The sequence below is a fragment of the Dermacentor silvarum genome, chromosome 1 (assembly GCF_013339745.2).
Source record: "Dermacentor silvarum isolate Dsil-2018 chromosome 1, BIME_Dsil_1.4, whole genome shotgun sequence".
Classification (NCBI taxonomy): Eukaryota; Metazoa; Arthropoda; class Arachnida; order Ixodida; family Ixodidae; genus Dermacentor; species Dermacentor silvarum.
Genome location: NC_051154.1, coordinates 182,981,699 through 182,998,097, shown reverse-complemented (window position 1 = coordinate 182,998,097; position 16,399 = coordinate 182,981,699). Strand labels below are relative to the sequence as shown.

The 16,399-nt window shown below is 42.7% G+C and overlaps 1 protein-coding gene across 16 annotated transcripts in view; it reads left to right on the top strand.

The window, feature by feature from the left end:
- LOC119436503 (probable E3 ubiquitin-protein ligase HERC4) overlaps positions 1-16,399 on the top strand; it is a 335,733-nt gene that overhangs the window by 293,325 nt on the left and 26,009 nt on the right. For all 16 annotated transcript variants that reach the window (XM_049658143.1, XM_049658141.1, XM_049658148.1 and 13 more), the window contains 2 exons: positions 1,265-1,347; positions 15,116-15,224. In XM_049658143.1, coding sequence (XP_049514100.1) covers positions 1,265-1,347; positions 15,116-15,224 — 192 coding nt within the window. The remainder of the gene's footprint in view (positions 1-1,264; positions 1,348-15,115; positions 15,225-16,399) is intronic.

The following is a 16,399-nucleotide window of genomic DNA, read 5'->3' as shown; positions in this document are numbered from 1 at the left end:
CAACAAACTTCCACTAAACTTTCTCATTATGCATTTTAATGTACACCCGTGAGCAAAAGTATGCGGACCAGGGATTGCGCGATAAAACGAATTTTCTCCTCTGTCTGTGAATGCAACTTGAAATTAAAGACTGCAGTTCAAACTTGGCATTACGAATTTTCTATTGCTTTCGTAAATTTCCATTTGTGCGTGTTAATTACGAAGAAATTCTGTTTTTCGGCAACCCTGTGGTCCGTATACTTTTTCTCACGGGTGTACATGTTACTGTTACAGAATTAAAGTCTGGCGGTAGTGAAGTGATAGTTGCTTAGCAGAAATCCTGAGTTGCATTGATTTTGAAATATTCGTTTCCAACCAAATACACTGGTGTACCAGTTAGTGTTAGAAAAGCTTTAGCGTATTGTTGGAGAAGCTAACACCAATGCATATCTTTTAGCTGATTTTGGGAATGCATGCTATGACAATGGTTCTACTTTTAGAGGTTTTGTAAAATATATAGGACTTTATTATTGCTTTGCGTCATTTATTCAATTACATTGTGCACTATAAGGTGAATAAATAAAAATTTTAAGTTTTACAAAGAATTTTACAGTGCATTGTCGTAATGAGTGGTTAAGTTCTAAATATGCTAACTTTTATTAAATTTTAACCTGGCATGTTCTGTTACTTGCAAATTTGTAGGTGGTCAAGAATTTGGGTTGTGTTGAAAATGAAGTGCTGGGCATTGTGTGAAGTTTAATAATTTCTTTTCAGGGCTCGTATCTTGTAACAATACATTTTTTCAATTCTTCTCACCATTTTTCATTGGCTTGGACGCTGGCATTATTTTCGGTGTTGGCCACTTGTCATGATAGGTGTTAAGAACAGAAAAAAAAAATTATGGGATATTAAACTGCTTGTTGTGAGATATGGTGCCAGATGAACCAAAAGTGGCATTAGTTGGAGTAGAAGCTGTACAATCAGCTTGGTTTTATGTCTGATGTGGTAGACTATTGTAGTATGGAAAGCAAGCGATTTTGTACATGTTTTTTGTCTGTATTTGCCTTGCAAGTAAAGTCACATATTGAATATACAGAGTGTAGATAGTAATTCTCTAGTGCGTATAATCTTCCTAGATTCAATTCTCTTCCACGTGCCTTGTGAGCTTGATTTGCCATTTATCTATCTACTTGTTCTTTCCTTCTTGCTTCTTAGATGTTTCTTCTTCTTTTTTTTTTTTTTTTTGATGTCGCAGTTCTGACTACTATATTTTTTTTTTCTGTAGGTATCAGTAGAGCACTATGGCCACACACTTAGTCATGAGCTCAAGAAAGGTGGCAGCCATATTAAGGTCACGAAAGAAAATAGGTGAGTAAGCAGCTTGGCACGCGCCACACTGGATACAGGCCAACCTCGCAGCAATCTGTGGGCTGATCAGTGTCAGACATCGGGTTGCACTTTAAGTTTCTGCTTATAAATGCTGTGTTCAATAGGAAGGAACAATGGCCAAATATATACTATCATCATTTCTTAATGAATGATATATTTCACTGCTGCACTTTCCCAACACGGGCTCCCTGTGCGTCGCCATAGTGCATGCGGAATTGTGAGCTCACGTTGGCACCCACTTGACAAAGCACAAGGAGTAGCTGCACTCACTTCATTCACACGTTTGCAACTGTTAAACTTGCACTGTGTTTTGATTGTGCAGTACATATAAACAATGGAAAGGTGTATAGCATAACCTATATGTCGTACAGTTTCAAGTACGTAAAATTTCTGAATTCTAATTTCACGCATAAAAAGATGTTTTTTCGGGTAGTCAAGGATTTGTTTGCTTGGTTCATAGCTGACAGCAACTTCTTGTCTGCCTCCTGTGAACAAAAAACCCTTACAGGCTCTAATTCATCATTTTTACTTGAAGACTTTATCACCAGCTCCAATTTCGATCACTTGTTCCCTCAGGTTGGTAGAAGCGCGGGTGTGCTTTTGGTACTTAAGCCTTACATGTAGGTTTGAGATTAAAGCATTCAAAAGATGCCAATTATTTTGGTTGCATGCGGGAGCAGCGAATTTACTGCAGATTCCAATTATGTACCAAATTTACTCGAATCTAGGCCGACTCCGATTCTAAGCCAACCCCCCAAAAGTTCGAAGCCAGAAAAAAACTTACCTCGATTGTAGACCGAACAAAAAAACGAGGACAGCATTCACAAAATGAAACAGCATTTATTAAATATGAACATGCCGAGCTCATTCTATGTCACCGTCGCTGCTAGCCTAGTCGCTACCTTCCTTATTGCAGACATCTTCAAAAAGTGCACTATATTCAGTACCATCAAACGCATTAGAGATGCTCACTTTTTGAAGGAGCGCACAATCAATGTTTCTGGGTAACTGCCATCCTCGTTGCGGTGCACACAAAAAGGATTTCCCTTGGCCCCCTCCAACAACGAACGTTTTTCTTATCGATGCCTAAGTCCCGCCCGGCTTGAATGTTTGACGATGCCTCTATGGCTAGCACAACTACTGTATTTACTCGATTCTAATGCGCCCTCGATTGTAACGCACTCTCCGTGACAAAAAAAAAATCCTTTACAGTATCGCGCACCTCATGCTCTCAAACAGAAATACAACTTTTTTTCATTTGAAAAAACAGATTTCCTCCCGTTGCACCAAAGTTGCGTTGAATAAAAAAAGTTCCAGTTTCACCCGAAAGGCGAAGCATCGAATGCGATAGCAAATTAGTAGACCGCTATACGAAGTAAGAATAGCATTTTTATCCGCCATATAAACTTGCAAACATTCGCCTACTAAATAAATTTCCAAGCAAAATTGGCCGAGGGCCGACCATCGGGTGGTGCTCGGCAGATCGCTGGGAGCCGATCATGTCGGCTTGAAGAGCTTGGGCCGTAAGAAGGCCGACTTAGGTTGCCGACACCGTCGGCGCTGGCTTGGTCATGGATGCTGGCCCGGATGCGTAGGGCTGCATAATGCCGAGCACGAAAGTTTTGGCTGGCCAGAGACGTTGGCTTCACGCTGGCCTGACGCTGCTGGCTGATCATATAGGATGCCCCCGCCCACCGCCTAGCTGGCGCCCGAATAGAAGTCGCCGCCTAGTCGGCATCGACTTCCAACTTGGGGGGATGGGATTGGGGAGCGAAAGAATAGAGAAGGAGGTTGCCTTAGTCGTCTGTGGCAGTCGGTTCAGGCAGCATTCACGGGGAGGAACCGGCAAGAGGCAGGTGCGTAGATGGTGGCTGTTCAGGGGAGCTTTTGGTGGGAAGAGACGTTCAGTGCATGGCTGCTTGGTCAGCGCAGCTTCGCACGGTTTCTATCACGCTGCGCTTCTTGTTCGCGAAAAATGGACATTTCCAGCCTGCGGATTTTCACCTCCTACGGATGTCCACATTTACTCGTAAGTTGCACATATTATTTATGCTATTAGAGGCTATTTCTTGTAGCGTTAATTTGGAAGGAGAGAGCGTAAGGCTGCATTTCTTTGTTTCGAGAGCTTGTCTGTGCTTTTCGATCTGTTAAAAGCGACATTATAATAGCGCGGCCAAAATGTCATGTCTTGTGGTTTATGGAGCTGCACTCAATGTGCAAGAGCTTGTCAAAGCATGCCAAAGCTTGTCATGCAAGCGAATTAAGAGACTGGGTGCGTCGTGATATGCATGAAGCACTGATGTGTGCATGCAGTGCCCGTAACGTATACTGTACAAGGGAATCCCAACTATGATGGACCAAGATTTTAAAATATGCAAATGTCACGTAGTTGGACAGAACCAAGGTAATGTTGTTTACCGTCGCTTGAAGATCCTCAGATTATTTTTTGTATTCTGTCTTATTACCCAATTACTCCTAATTAATGATTAAACTTATCAAATATTATAAAAGTGTCAATGAGAAAATTGTAAAGAAACATGAAAATACCGATACAGCTTTCTGTTGCAATTAATACGTGCTACATAAAAGTTTTTTCCGAGTGTTTGACCTCTAGCTCTCAAGGTGAAAACTGTTGAGTCGTCGACGGCTACCCGAGGTAGCGCAATGAAGCTTTCGCTTCAAAATGTAAATCGGAAAATTGTACAGCCACATGAAAAACTCCTGATACAGATTTCTGTTGCTCAATACGTGCTACATAAAAGTGTTTTTCCGAGCGTGAAAGAAGCCTGCGAGTACACGTAAAGTGCCTCGAGCAGCCAGTCACGCGGCAATTTTGCGTGTATTCGCGGGCTTCTTTAATGCTCGGAAAAACACTTTTATGTAGCAAGTATTGAGCAACAGAAAGCTGTATCGGGATTTTTTCATGCTGCTCTACAATCTTCTCATTGACACTTTTAATCTAATTATAATATTTGAGAAGTTGATTAATTTATAGAGACTAATTATGTATTTAGGCGGAATGCAAAAAAATAATCTGAGTATCTCCAAGCGACGACAAACAACATTACCTTGGTTCTGTCCAGCTACGTGGCATTTGCAAATTTTTAATCTTGGTGCGTGATAGTTGGGACACCCTATACTAGTATATGCCACGCGCATAATGTACAGTATAGACCACTTATAACGTAACCGCTTATAGGGCAGGACCGGATATAATACGGTCTTTTCAGACTCCCGTTAATTTTCCCATAGCACTCTATGTATACGCGTATCGCTTATAGTGCAGTTGCGGGACACGAAATATTGGTTACAGTGCAGCTGCCTGCAAGTTCGGCAGTCAACCTAGACGGCAAAACCCTCCCCTCATGCCACAAATACCGTATTTACTCGAATCTAATGGGCACTTTTTTTCTGATAAAACAGGTCCAAAAATTGCGTGCGCTTTAGAATCGAGTTACCATATAGACGTCGGCATTTCAAAATGGCCGCCTCGCACGCGCGTCGAGCCTAGCTACTCTCGAGCCTAGCTGCGTAGCCGCATTTAAAAGGAAAGTGACATCACGGGCGTTCAGAGAATCCGAAACTTGCGTTCAGGACTGGTGCAAACAGAAGGAGAGGATTTTCGCCAGCAAAGCAATGCGGAACGGTTTTAGTGGACCGAAGCAGGACGTAGTCTGCGACGATCCACTTCAGCGATATGATCGCCTTGGCCCTATCTTGAAAGCAATCTGCGACGGGGAAAGTCCGCCGTGCGCCGTGTTTTCGCCGCTTATAGTCCTGTTGAAGTGAGAGGCATGATAGCACGAAGGTCAATTCGCTCGCCGCGCTTCGTCACTCGAGCGTTTTGGCAGTTCGTTTCCGCTGTCAACGAGTGAGATGTGTTCATGTTTGCTTGTGCGTGCGTGACACCATGCTTGTTAATTTATTTAGTAAGCGAATACGGAACCTAGAGCACGGTGACAGCGACGGCAAAAATGCGCCTGGAGTGTCCATTATCGCAATAAAATAGTTGTTTTGGTTATAGTGCGCTACCGCTTATAGTGTGGATTTTCGCGACTCCGGCGACTTATGTTATAAGCGGTCTACACTGTATGTACTACGTTGCAGTCGTGGTGAAGGTAATTTGAAGAAAGGTGAATTTCGCCCTGCTAGCGTGAGATTTTCGCGACTCTCGTTTCGAGGCTAAATAATGTGAGACTGCGTTTCATGTGCGATGCGATGCATATTTAGGGTTTGTCATGAAAAATCATGGATTTCTCAGAACCTGTTCATAATTAAGTACAATGCTTAAAGAGTTATCGAGAGGCCATGAAGCATCTGGTTCAATATTCAGCACCGAAACAATAGTTATACATGTCCCATTTCTGAAGACTGTCATTGATTAATTCCCATTGTATGTCTGTCACAACCACTAACCTTCTATTACAGCATCTCACAACAAAGTATTCCAGTTTCTGCTGTGTTTGTATTTGAATAGTTCAATAAAATGACAAAAATTAACTGTAGTGTTAATTTGTCTACAAAGCGCTCGCCTTCTTTATATAGCGCGCTTAAGGACACACATGTGTGCATGAAATAAATAGTGAATTATACAGGGTGTCCTTTCTTATGTCAAACTATCTTTTTTTTTATTCTTGTTGCAGGTACCAGCATTCTGTTTTTTCATCTGGGTTGCATTTAAGAGGTGGACATTACTTTCTAAATGAGTAGTATAGTGCATAAGTTGCTAATTGACAAAATCGTGCCAATTATTTTTTAAATTATTAACTTTAATTCACATGTTGCAATGGTGGAAATGAGCCCGTTAACATACAGGGCCTATTCAGTTGGAACCAATTTTGTAACTTGTACCAGTTTCAAGGTATACGTCAAAGTATGCGGCAGAAATGCCTTGGTGTTATCTGTATTTTCTTTCTGCACTGTGAATATATGCAATGCTCGAGGGTAGTATTCAGGACACCAACTCATTTTGCTGACTTTGACTTTGTATATCTCAAAATTGGTGCTAGTTTCAAAATTGCTTCCGATTGAATAGGTCCTGCGCACTTACGGCCTCTAATTCTGCCATTACGACATGTTCCCTAAAGCAGTTAATTAAAAGTATAATTAGCGTGACTCTTTCAATTAAATGCTGCTGCACTTGCAAGTTATCTAGAATGTAATGTCTGCAGTTAAGGTAACTCTGCTGAACAAGCAGAATATTTGGTATCTGCAGCAGGGCCCTTAAAAATTGAAATTGAATTGAAATTGAAATTTATTCTCCTTGAACAAATACACAAGGAAGGAGTAGCCACAAAAAGCTACTGAGAATAGTAGCTTGACGAGGTGGCTGCCCCTTTACACAGCAGCAGCAGCAGCAGTTATTAAACAATTTTTATACAAATGACTGCTTTTGCACATATGTACAGGCAATGATTGCACAAGATAACATTAGCATTTTGCAAAAGACAAAGGCAAGCTTCAGATTAAATAAGCAAATACAAAAAATAGACAAATAAATACAACATAGTTCACATAAACTGATCTCGCATTGTTTTTTTGGACAACTATGACACATCTACAGATTTTTTGGCAAAATTATTGAGCAGAGCTGGAAGAGTAAAAGCGATTGATTGTTTCGCATAGTTGTTTTGAGGAGTAGGTATGTGCCAAATATTGTGGTGACGCGTAGTGTATACGGCAATGTTTTTTCCTAATTCTGAAATCTCGCTGTAAAAAGAGTTCTTTTTTGTGGCCGAACAGTATGTCTGGAGTAAACGATAATTATAAAAATCATGGACATTTATAACCTTAAACTGTTTAAAGAGTTGCTGCATGTTCAAATCATATGGGACATTTGCAATTATTCTCATAAATTTCTTTTGAATTTAGAACAGTCAGTTTAGATTCACTTTTGTTGTTGTGCCCCATACTAGGTGGGCGTAGCTTAACTGAGAAAGGGCTAACGAGTTATATAGTAGTAGTTTTACACGTTGAGTAATGATATGTCTACATTTGTTTAGCATACCCGCAGTTTTTCACAATTTTTTATGGGTTTCGCGGATATGGTCATCCCAAGTTAAAGTACTTGAAAAATATACGCCCAGCACTTTCATGCATTCTACTATTTCAATCACATTGTGACCAAGTGTAATCAAAGACAAGTTTACGTCCTTATTTTTTGGTCTGAAGAGTATTGCCTTTGTTGTTGCGGTATTAATAAGTAAGGAATTGCACTTTGTCCATTCTAGTAATAGCAGCATTGTTTCATCAGATATCTCTTGTATATCGTCAGATGTTTTACCGGTGATTAATAATGTAGTGTCATCAGCATAGCAAATTGATGTTGATTGTGGATTTAAGTTAAAAGCCTGTAGGTCGTTAACGTGAACACAAAATAAAAGTGGCCCCAATATGCTGCCCTGAGGTACTCCCATCTTTATGCATTTAATATCTGAAGATGTTCCTACTGATACATATTGCTTACGATGCCTTAAGTAAGAAGCTAGGAGGTCATACGCAATGCCGTGTACACCGTATGACTTCAATTTATCAAGTAGTATTTCATGCTGTAATGAATCAAAGGCCACGGAGCAAGAAACCTTTAGGAGTGGAAACTCCGCCAGATGCGGCGGCCAGTTAATGACATAAGCCCGCGGAGCCACTATCATGCTGGCGGCACCTGGCGGCTGAGAAAGAAATTACCGCCGTCTCGGTTGCCTAGGCAACCGGTCACATGTGTTTCTCTCGTTCGCGGCCGCGCGCGTTGCTCCCGTTCGGCCGCTCGCCTCACAACTTCTACTGAGGGCACTCACGCATCCTACCTGCATCCCATCTTAGGCTAGCAATTTCCGAACAAGGGTACACTGCACGTATCAGCGCTGTTAGTATTACGGCCCTCGAACAGACACCGACAAGAACAGTTACTGTTTGACTTAAAGGCCCACAAAAACAACGCTACGGCGTGCACGCTGAAGCGAACGCCGAACGCCTGTGTCGTCTACTTTGAGCGCGGGAGACACGCGCGCCGCCGAAGAGAACGTGCCCGAGCGGCACCACCGATCCGCCAGGCTGCTGCTCTTTTTTTTTTCGCTGCTGCTTGCATGACGTGCCGCAAGGCGCCGCCACTGCATGCGCCCCCGTCGGCGCATAATAATGTGACGTTATCTGGTCGCACGCGAGCGCCCGCGCTGGCGGGAGTTTCTACTCCTAAATAATCTTCCTCCGTGTCAAAGGCTTTCCATAAATCTACGTATACTGACAGTGTTAAGTTATGGTCTAAAAAGGTTTTTAAGATTATTTCCTTTTGCTTTAGCAGCGCGGTTTCCATCGAACAATGCTGATGAAAACTGTGCTGAAAATTGTGTAGTAATGATTGCTTAGAAAAATAGTTAGACAATCTTATATACAAGAGCTTTTCTATCGCTTTGGAAAAAATGGGTAAAATCGATATGGGTCTATAGTTCTTCAATACATTTCTGTCACCGCCCTTAAAAATTAAAGTTACTTTTGCAATCTGCATGTTTTTTTGAAATACACCAGTGGAGAGGATAACATTAAAAATGTGCGTTAATGGACGCGCTATCTCATGCACTACGTACTTTAGTGGTAGGTTGTCTACCTCACAAGTGTTACTGTTTTTAAGGTTTATTAATGCGAAAACCACCTCTTGAACGTCTGTTGGGTAAAAAATTATGGTGTTTGGGCTTGTGCAAGGTCTTCGTATTCATTTGTGTTATTGCGTTGCGTTACTTGTGAATTGGTTAATGAAAAAATTGTTAAACAGATTGACTAAAGCAGAACCAGACACATAATCGTTACCGTAACATATTGATACCATTTCATTGGATTCTTGGTTACGCCCGAGCACAGTGTTTATTTTTTTCCAGGTTAGGTCAGTACGCTTAATATCATGTGAAAATAGATTAGAGTAATACGCCGACCTCGCTTTCCGGAGCAACTTCACAACGTTGTTTCTAAGCCGCTTAAATTGAGCAAATACATTTAGGTCCTTGGTTTTAAGGAAGGTAGCGTAAAGTTGTTCTTTGGTTTTAATTTTATCGTATATATCCTTGCTTACCCAAGGTTTCCGTATTTTGTGTGTCCGCTTAGCAATTTTTGTGGGAAAGCTTGCGTGATAAGTATTTTTCACTATATTTAGAAATTCGTCATATCCCTTATCAGAATCTTTGATGTTATATATGCACTCCCATGCAACATCCTGCAGGACTTCTTTACATCGCGTCAAGTTTGCATCCGAAATATCTTGATAAACACGTTGACGTTTTGCTTTTTTATGGCAAATTGTGTCTAAACCTAGAAAAACAGGTAAATGATCACTGATATCACAAGCTATGGTGCCAGCGGTAGTTTTTTCGAAGAAGATATTCGTTATGAATAACAAAGTCTCTGATGTGTCCGTTATTCTCGTTGCGCTTGTCGTAACAAAGTCATTTGCTTGGAATTGCGTTGAAGTAAATTAATATTAAAATCGCCTCCGACAACAAGTTTGAGATTCTGCTCAGTTGAAAAACATCATAAGCGTTCAAAAAAACTAAAGAAATTGTCAGAAAAATCGACATAGGAAAAAAAAACACTTAGTGCATGTGAGCAAAAAAAAAAAAAGCCTACATATAAATGCTGGCAATAGAATGCTGGCCGTGGACAAGCCACGTTCTGACCATCGTGCGGAAGTCGTTGGCCCGTACGGCGGCCAACCATGGCCGCAATGAAGTAACCGGGGGCCATGACGTCGGTTTGATGACGACTGCCTACCGGTGGTCGGCAAACAGATTGGCCACGTGCAAAAACCGAGCCTGGCCCGACCCAGAAGGCCGAGATCGAGCCTTCGTCTCTTTAACTGGCCATGGGTAGCCGCCCGATTTCCTGCCGAGCTCATTTTTTTGCTTGGGTTAACAAGCACAGTGTCACGCGCGCACAGCAAACATGAACACATCTTGCTTGTTGACCGCGGAAACAAACTGTCAAAACGCTGGAGTGACAAAACGCTAGCGCAGCAAGCGAATTGACCTTCGTGCTAGCATGCCTCTCGCTTCAACGCGACCTATAAGCGTCGAAAACATGGCGCACGACGGACTTTCTCCGTCGCAGATTGCTTTCAAGATAGGGCCAAGTTGATCGTATTGCCGAAGTGGATCGTCGCAGACTACGTCCTGCTTCGGTCCACTGAAACCGGAACCATTGCTTTGTTGACGAAAATCTACTCCTTCCCGTCCCACACGCAAGTTTTGGATTCTCCGAACGCCCGTGATGCGGCCCGATTTCCGTCCGTCTCCGCACACATGATCACTTTCCTTTTAAATGCGGCATCATGATGAGCTCAGTACTTCATGCTGATAGAGCAGACGCAGAGAACGTGAGGACAGACGGTAGACTATTGCCTAAGCACGTGTACTGCACCACATGGAGGAAGCTAGGGTAGCTAGGCTAAAAAGTACTAGAAAGTAGCTAGGCTCGACACGCATGCGAGGCGGCCATTTTGAAATGCCGATGGCTATATGGTAATGCAGATTTAGGGTCGTGTTAAAAGTGCGCGTTAGATTCGAGTAAATACGGTATTCGTTAGAAAGCGGCACTATAGTGGCATTGCCTGTTTGGTGCCATTATGAAAATGCCATGCCGCACACTGATGCTACACCACACGGATACGACACTACGTAACGACACAGATCAAAATCGCGACGTCCCTCATGTACTTCAGTTGGCTACTGGCACGGCCAGTAGCGGCTGCGATACTGACTTTTCTAGATGGCGCTAATTATGCACCATATTTATTAGTTCAGTTGAAAACTGACGCGTTTTTTTTTTAATCCTCGAATCTAAGCCGACCCTAGAGTTTCGTATATGATTATTTGAAAAAAAACTATCGGCTTAGATTCGAATAAGTACGGTATGTCCATGGGGGCACTATGTTCATGGCTTCTGTCTGACAATGCCAAGAAAACAAGAACCTTATATTTTCGCTAGAAACGGAGTTCTCCCGGAAATTTTTGAGGGTGGACATCTTGCAGTCGACAAATAGGAGTGGGAGGGGGGTTACACACACAATTAAGTTCTTTTTTTTTTCTTTTTTCTATACCATTTTGAATCATATATTCAACATGTCAATATTTGTATCGTGGACACATTAACGAAAGAAACAAGAGCCCGTGACACAGCCTGTCACGATCACCAAATGTCATCAGCTGTGCTATTCTGTGCATTGTCAAATCCGTCATAGTGTCGAATTCACCATCTTGTCAGTGCTGAGCACAACACTAGTTTTACTCTTTTTGCTTGCTTCTTCTGCTTTTAATTTAGCACAGGGAAATATGGCGTTGCAGCTATGTCAAGCTCCGATCTCTCTTCTTTACGAAGGTACCAAGATCGCGGCACTGCGACGAGAAAAAGCCGCCCTAGAGTGGCTAGTCGCTTGATCCGCGGTGTAACGGCATCTCTGGAAGCCCGATTTTCTGCCCAATTTTGGCCAGTAGCACACTTAAAAAAGGGCATTTTTCTCAACTTCGGCTTCAGATTTCTTTCTAATATTTCCTCACATGATAAAGGAACACCTGGGTATTACGGAAAAACATAAGAAAAAAATTGGAGAATGACCAAATTGACCATCCTAATTGCTGAGTCACCCTTCAAAGGGGTGGGCGGTAAAGCTTAGCAGTGGACGGAATTTCCCCTGCCGCCCATCGGGGGGAAGAACTCTGACTAGGAACCATTAAAAATATGGTGAACTCATAATTTCTACACATTGAACATATTAGCGCAAATGTAATGCAAGTGTTTTTTTTTTTCCTTGTTCTTCTTTTGTGTGTGTGTAATACAGTATAGACCACTTATAACGTAACCGCTTATAGTGCAGGACCGGATATAGTGCTGTCTTTTCAGACTCCCTTTAAATTTCCCATAGCGCTCCATGTATACACGTATCGCTTATAGTGCAGTTGCGGGAAACGAAATACCGGTTACAGTGCGGCTGCCTGGGAGTACTGAAGTCAGCGGAGACGGCGAACGCTCCCCTCAAACGGGCGCCCCAAGGAGTGCTCGAGGAAGAAAGAGAGACGAAGTGGAGGAGAAGGGCACATGGTGCGAACGAACAGCCAGTGAGGCTGCAACCAGAATCTTGAGTGCGAGTCGTAAAATATCACGGCGCGCATAGCGAGCGCGGGCGACGATACTGCCAAGGCCTGCCAACGCTCGCTTCACGATAACGGCAGTAAACGAAACTTCATGGAGCGGGCGGCGCCGGCACAGCACGGCGAAGGGCACACGCGGAAACCGTGGAATGTGAGGGAGGAGGGCGGCCGGGATGCGGATTTCGCCTCGGCAACTCCGCCGCTTCGCTGGCCCCCTCGCCCTCCCCCGTAGCTTCCTCACTTTCGATTGTCACCGTGCGCGCCCGCCGCTGCTCCAGCCGGCCCAGCGCCAGCCGGCCCGGCGCCAGCTCCACGAAGTTTCGTTTTCTGCTGTTATCGGGAAGCGGGCGTTTGCCGGCGTGGGCAGTTTCGTTGGCCAGCCTGGGACAGCCACAGAACACCATACAAAATGGGACAGCACCGCTGCTTCCCTCTGCGCCATAGCCGCAGCGTGCAAGGTCAACACGTGACTAGAAAGTAGAGAAAGCGCATAAAGGAGAAAGAAGGGTTCACTGCCATTTTCTACGTGTGGCTATGGTAGCGTGGCTGAGACGTCGGCACGATCACGCATGTTCCGGCGCAACGCAGAATCGGCGACCTTACCATTTAAAAGAGGGTGAAATTTCCGCCGCCTTTTTTTTTCTTTCTATTTTTTTTTTTTTTTTTTTTTTTTTTTTCTGCGTGCGACATTTACTCTATGGCGGTGCCGGAGCATTGCCGGTCGGAGGCGCCGCCACGTGATTTGGTTCGAATTAACAAGATTCGACTCTAAATTGAATGCAAATGTTCCAGCCGCATTCCTCGACTGTCGCATACGCGTGGCGGCTCGGTGCACATGTTTTGCATATGTGCGGGCCTTGAAAAGTTTTGCTTTGGTTATAGTGCGGTACCGCTTATAGTGCGGATATTCGCGACTCCGGCGACTTACGTTATAAGCGGTCTACACTGTATTGAACTTGAGGAAGCATATTGTGTTACACAATCAAATCTTGTTTTAATGAAGTCGCAACCGACATGAAAATACAGTAAACTTTTGTTAACTCGAACTTTGATATCTCGAAATATTGGTTAAGTATACATTTTTTTCTGGCTGTGGTGTCAACCCAAATAAATAAAAAAATTGAATTGTGTTCTTCACCCCTTACCTTGAAAAGCTTTCCACCTGGCTCCAGATATCTCTAAAACTCAACTTGCACTCGCTTTTCTACCGGCGGCAGCTCGCCAGCCGAGCCAGATGCCGCACTGGGTCATGCTCCCTGCTTATTTTTCCCCCCTTTCTGTTTTTCACTGTACACACACCCTTGCTGGGCTGCTTGCTGTCACTTTGTTGTCTGTGGCCTCACCCAGCAGCGGTGAGCTGGGAGGTGCAGTCTTTTTTCTTTTCCCCTCTCATTTAGGACGCTGTGACCACATCAATGTGGCCACAGTATTAATCGTGACCTTGAGCAGTATGATTGGCACTTTTGAGCTGTTGCGATCAGCCCACATGCTGCGCCCAAAAGAAGCTAGCATGCGAGCCCCCATCGGTTCGTTGAAATTGTGGCTTGATAAGGATGCTCGCTTCATGCTTGCGTGACCCATGGTAAGGCGTAAGTGCCGAATCATTAGTAGGCATCTGCTAAAGGCGTGACAATTACACTTTTACACAGTTCAGTTTTTTTTTTTTTAAGTGAAATTGTCCAGAATTCATTACAATGCAGCAAGTAGCAGCGTCTGCTTTTTGTATGTCTGCAACCTGTTATGCCCGGGTGACTGGCTTTAAATATTGCATTTGGATCAATCATCTTGACTGTGCCAAGCATGCTATCTTGGCATAGTGCCAGTAATACCGTTGCCCATAGATGCCAATGTGTCCGGTGCCGATACATGCGAAAATGACCTAGAGTATTACTGGTGGCGTTTTGGAAAGGTTAGATGTAGCCTATGCATGACCAGCAGACTTCTATATTTTCGTGATTTCGCTTATCTTGAAATGTTTTCCAGTTTTTGCAGCTGTAATGGTTGTTATTGGGGGTTTTCTGTATAGTACTTTCATTATATTCACTACAGTCAAACCTCGATATAACGAAGTTGTACTTGCATCGAAAAACTTCGTTATATCTAGAATTTCGTTATATCAAGGTTTCGTTAATTCAGTAGAACTAAGATGGGGAAATAAGATAGTTCGTTACATCGCGAATTCTGTTAAATCGAGGTTCATTATATTGAGATTTGACTGTATTTGTTGTGAGCATAAATTCATTACATGCTGATATCAAGAAAAATTTTATATTTACTTCATTATGTTTAATAATTTCTTATATCCATGCTCGTTATATCAAGGTTCAACTGTATTGAGAACAATCATATAAATAAAGCTGGGCCTATGCATAATATCGCCAGTGTACAGAATAAAACTTGTTTAATAATATGCTTTGCAAAATATTAGAGACAAACTATACTGGACGTCTTAAGTAAACCTTGCCAAGAATGAAAAAATAATGGAGGGTTTAACGCGAACGATGATAGTTGTATGTTATGGCCATAGTTTATGTTAGTGATGACTATTTTTTTCATTTTGTGGGAAATTATAGTATTGCACTTTGCAAGTCTCTTATAGGCAATTTTACATTGTACTGCAGGCAGGAGTACGTGGATCTCTACGTGGACTTTGTCCTCAACACATCAGTCAAACACTGCTTTGAAGCATTTTCTCAAGGCTTCTACAAAGTCTGTAGCAGCAAAGTCCTGGTAAGCGTAGCCGTTGCTAAACAAGCTGGAAGGTGCTTACTTTTACCACAGCTGTAGCAAGGAAGGAACTTCCATTATACATATTATAGTTCTATTCAGTATGAAAATATTAACACAGTAAATAAAATTTTCATAAAGCATTATATGACCCATTTCCAAAAATGAACAGTGGCACAAAGAGTAAAAACACTTCAAAAAATGCTCAGATTGACGTGAAATTTCTCAATGTCTACCACAACCTGGCATCGTGTCTTCCCTATATGCAAAAGCTCACACAACACTTTTGATGGTGTGCGGGTCACCGTTGTCATCGTCTTCTATCACACGCTAATGATCATTCAATAGAAAATGGCACCACTGTGCTCGGCGTATGCATTTCTTGGCCAACCTCCCGTTGTTGGTAGAAGCCACGTACATGACAGGAAACAACAACAACAACACTCTCGACGCCAAATCATCAGTATAAAATTAGGTGTACCACTGCCATCATGTCTTAAGAGGAATGCCGTGCAACTTACAATGTGCACAACAACATGCGGATGAATACCTAAGTGAAAACATTTCACCAAGGCGACAACAATGCTTTTGCATTCCCACACGTAAGCAGTCGTAAGTGTCATTGCCGAATTTAATTTTTTCTGTTCAAGCTCTTAGTGCATACCTTTAGTGAAAAGGCATCAGGCCAAGTATTGCCAGGCATTGTATGCTGTTTGGTCATCTAACTGAGCAAACAGTCTGTGTAGCAGTTTTTTTTTTTTTCTATGAGAAGGCACAATCATTTCTGATTTGACTGAGACGGCTAATGCTTTCGATGTTTAATTCCAATCGATGTTTGCACGCAATGACATTTTGCCACCATTTACGTGTACTGATCCTGAGCTCTCTGTCAATGATGTTATAATCGGTAAAAATAGTATACTGAATCTGATACTAAACTTGCACAAAGAAGTGCCCAGGTCCGAACAGTTTTCTGGTTCATTGCTTTCTCCAGTGTTCACGTTATTTGGCTGTCATTTTGAACAAATTGTTCACTACAATGTCGGTACGCAGTCCTGGAAGTTAGCCAAAGTCTTGCCCTCTATAGTCTGGTGAAAAACAACTTCTAACTACAGTGGAACCTCGTTGATACGATCTTCGCGGGAACCAGAAAATAAGACGTATCATCCCAAAATCGT